The sequence below is a fragment of the Euprymna scolopes genome, chromosome 33 (genome assembly GCF_053919585.1).
Source record: "Euprymna scolopes isolate OS-2025 chromosome 33, ASM5391958v1, whole genome shotgun sequence".
NCBI lineage: Eukaryota > Metazoa > Mollusca > Cephalopoda > Sepiida > Sepiolidae > Euprymna > Euprymna scolopes.
Genome location: NC_136514.1, coordinates 30431505 through 30433848, shown reverse-complemented (window position 1 = coordinate 30433848; position 2344 = coordinate 30431505). Strand labels below are relative to the sequence as shown.

General features: G+C 32.2%; 1 protein-coding gene across 1 annotated transcript; it reads left to right on the top strand.

Moving 5' to 3' along the window:
- The first annotated feature begins 1807 nt into the window (after window positions 1-1807).
- On the top strand, window positions 1808-2134 carry LOC145257997 (histone-lysine N-methyltransferase SETMAR-like). Its single transcript, XM_080115724.1, has one exon. It carries the CDS (start codon window positions 1808-1810, stop codon window positions 2132-2134), a length of 327 nt encoding a protein of 108 aa, XP_079971850.1.
- Window positions 2135-2344: the final 210 nt, after the last annotated feature.

Below are 2344 nucleotides of genomic sequence, written 5' to 3'. Positions count from 1 at the left end.
AGCTGTCATTGAGAGAAAGGACTCATTTACTAAATATTGATTGTACATGTATTTTTATTGCTTTTTGGCTGTTTACATTGTTTTTCTCAATTTTGTCCCTTACTTTTAGACGTTTCTATTTTGAAAATAAATAAATAATTGTTATAATTCTTTTTCTATCCTTTGCAAATGATTCAAATTTTAGTATGTTATTGCGGATAATAACGACTACCAGTTGTCAAAATTTCAGCTTTTCACAGTTGTTATTTCTAACAAATAGGTTTCCAAATTTTGTCCCTTAGTTTTGTACGCTACTATATATATATATATATATATATATATATATATATATATATATATATATATATATATATATATATAGGGTGTCCACAAAGTCTGGCTACATTATGTAGCCAGACTTTGTGGAAGCATCCTGTAGATTATATAGCCAGACTTTGTGGGCATCCTGTATATATATATATATATATATACATATATATATATGTATATATATATATACATATATATATATGCGTGTGTGTGTATATATATGCGTGTGTGTGTGCGTGTATATATATATATATATATATATATATATATATATATATATATATATATATATATATATATATATATACAGGGTGCCCACAAAGTCTGGCTACATAATCTACAGGATGCTTCCACAAAGTCTGGCTACATAGTGTAGCCAGACTTTATGGACACCCTGTTTAAACAATATATATATATATATATATATATATATATATATATATTGTTTAAAATATAATTATCTACTGACACGCGTTTCATCGTTTACGATTCATCAGTGTGGCTGAATCTGATGATCGTAGACGTCGAAAAACGTGTCAGGAGATAATTATATTTTAAAAATAATATATATTTCGCTCCCCATTTGGGGTACCAAATTGGTCAAAGGGAAAATTATTCCCAACTCGCATTTAGATAAAAATGAACTTTCGTATAAATAACTGAATTCATTCAAAAATGTCGCAAACAAAACAAATAAATACATATATATAGTCGTTTTTATATGAATACTAGCAGGTTACCCGACATTGTTTTTATCGTTATCGAAATCGGTTTAATCGCCCAATTTTCAATCAAATCGATTGATTGCCTGCTCTAATTGGGAACACATCGTTGTGCACCGGAAGGAAGTTTAATATGCTTCCCCGCAGTTACTTAGTTTACGATTCATTGTAGTTTACATTGCACTGTAGATAACTTACTGTTGATTTTATAAAATTATTTCATGTAATGGCTTGAATTAAAGTTAAAATCACAAAAGTAAATAACTCAATTGTGCCCTAAACAGAACGCGCTTCTCACAAATCAAAGAACCTACTGTTGATTTTATATGCCTGATTTTACTGCTTGTACGGTGATAATGACTTTAATTTAAGTTTAAAATTGAAAATGCCAAGTATCATGGTTCAGTTGTGATTTAAACATTCATTTCGAACGCGCCTATATCATATCAAAGAACCTACTGTTAATTTTATTAGGTTGTCCCAAAAATTTGTAAACACTTGTGAAAAATTGAATTTTTATGCAGTTTTGTTTTTCCTTTATATTGTTATAGTGATTTTTCTATTATCATCATCATCATCATCATCATCATCATTATTATTATTATTATTATTATCATTATTATTATTATCTGGTAGTTGATAAAATTGAGCTGCGAGTTTTGATTTTTTTTTTACTGCTGGAAGCGAGATCTTTCAACCAGGAAAGCCGCAGAAGAGGTTTGTGTTTCTGAAGGTTAAGGAACAATTGCATATGCAACGATCTAAAACCTGGCAACATGAATTTTGAAGATAAACCTCGTTCTGGACGTCCGTTAAAGTTGGATGATGGAGACTTGCAAAACGTGTCGGACATTGCGCCTTCATCGAGCACTCGAGAATTGGCTGATGAGCTTGGAGTTGGCAAATCGACAATTCACCGAAACTTGAAGCAACATGATTTTGTTCACAAAAAGGCGCGCCACGGTCCACACGAATTCATTGAAACACAAACCAACAGGCGAATTGAAATTTGCCATCAATTCCTCAGCAATCCATTGGACGAGCGTTTTTTGGAAGCGCATTGTGACATCGGACGAGAAATGGGTCTATATGGTTCAGCATAATCGAGACAAGAGAATGGTTCAGAAAGTGCCAGAGACACCATCGGTTACAAAACAAGATTCGGAAAGAAAGTCATGTTATAAGTTTCGTCGGACTTTGAAGGAATCATGCATTTTGTGTTGGTTCCGAATGGTCGTGCAATCAGTGCTGAACTTTTCTTTAAGTAAGTGGAGTGGGTCTACGAAAAGTTGAAGCAAAAGTACCCGGCTCTG

Coding starts and splice junctions, on each gene's coding strand:
- LOC145257997 (XM_080115724.1), top strand. CDS start 1,808: ATGAATTTTGAAGATAAACCTCGTTCTGGACGTCCGTTAAAGTTGGAT.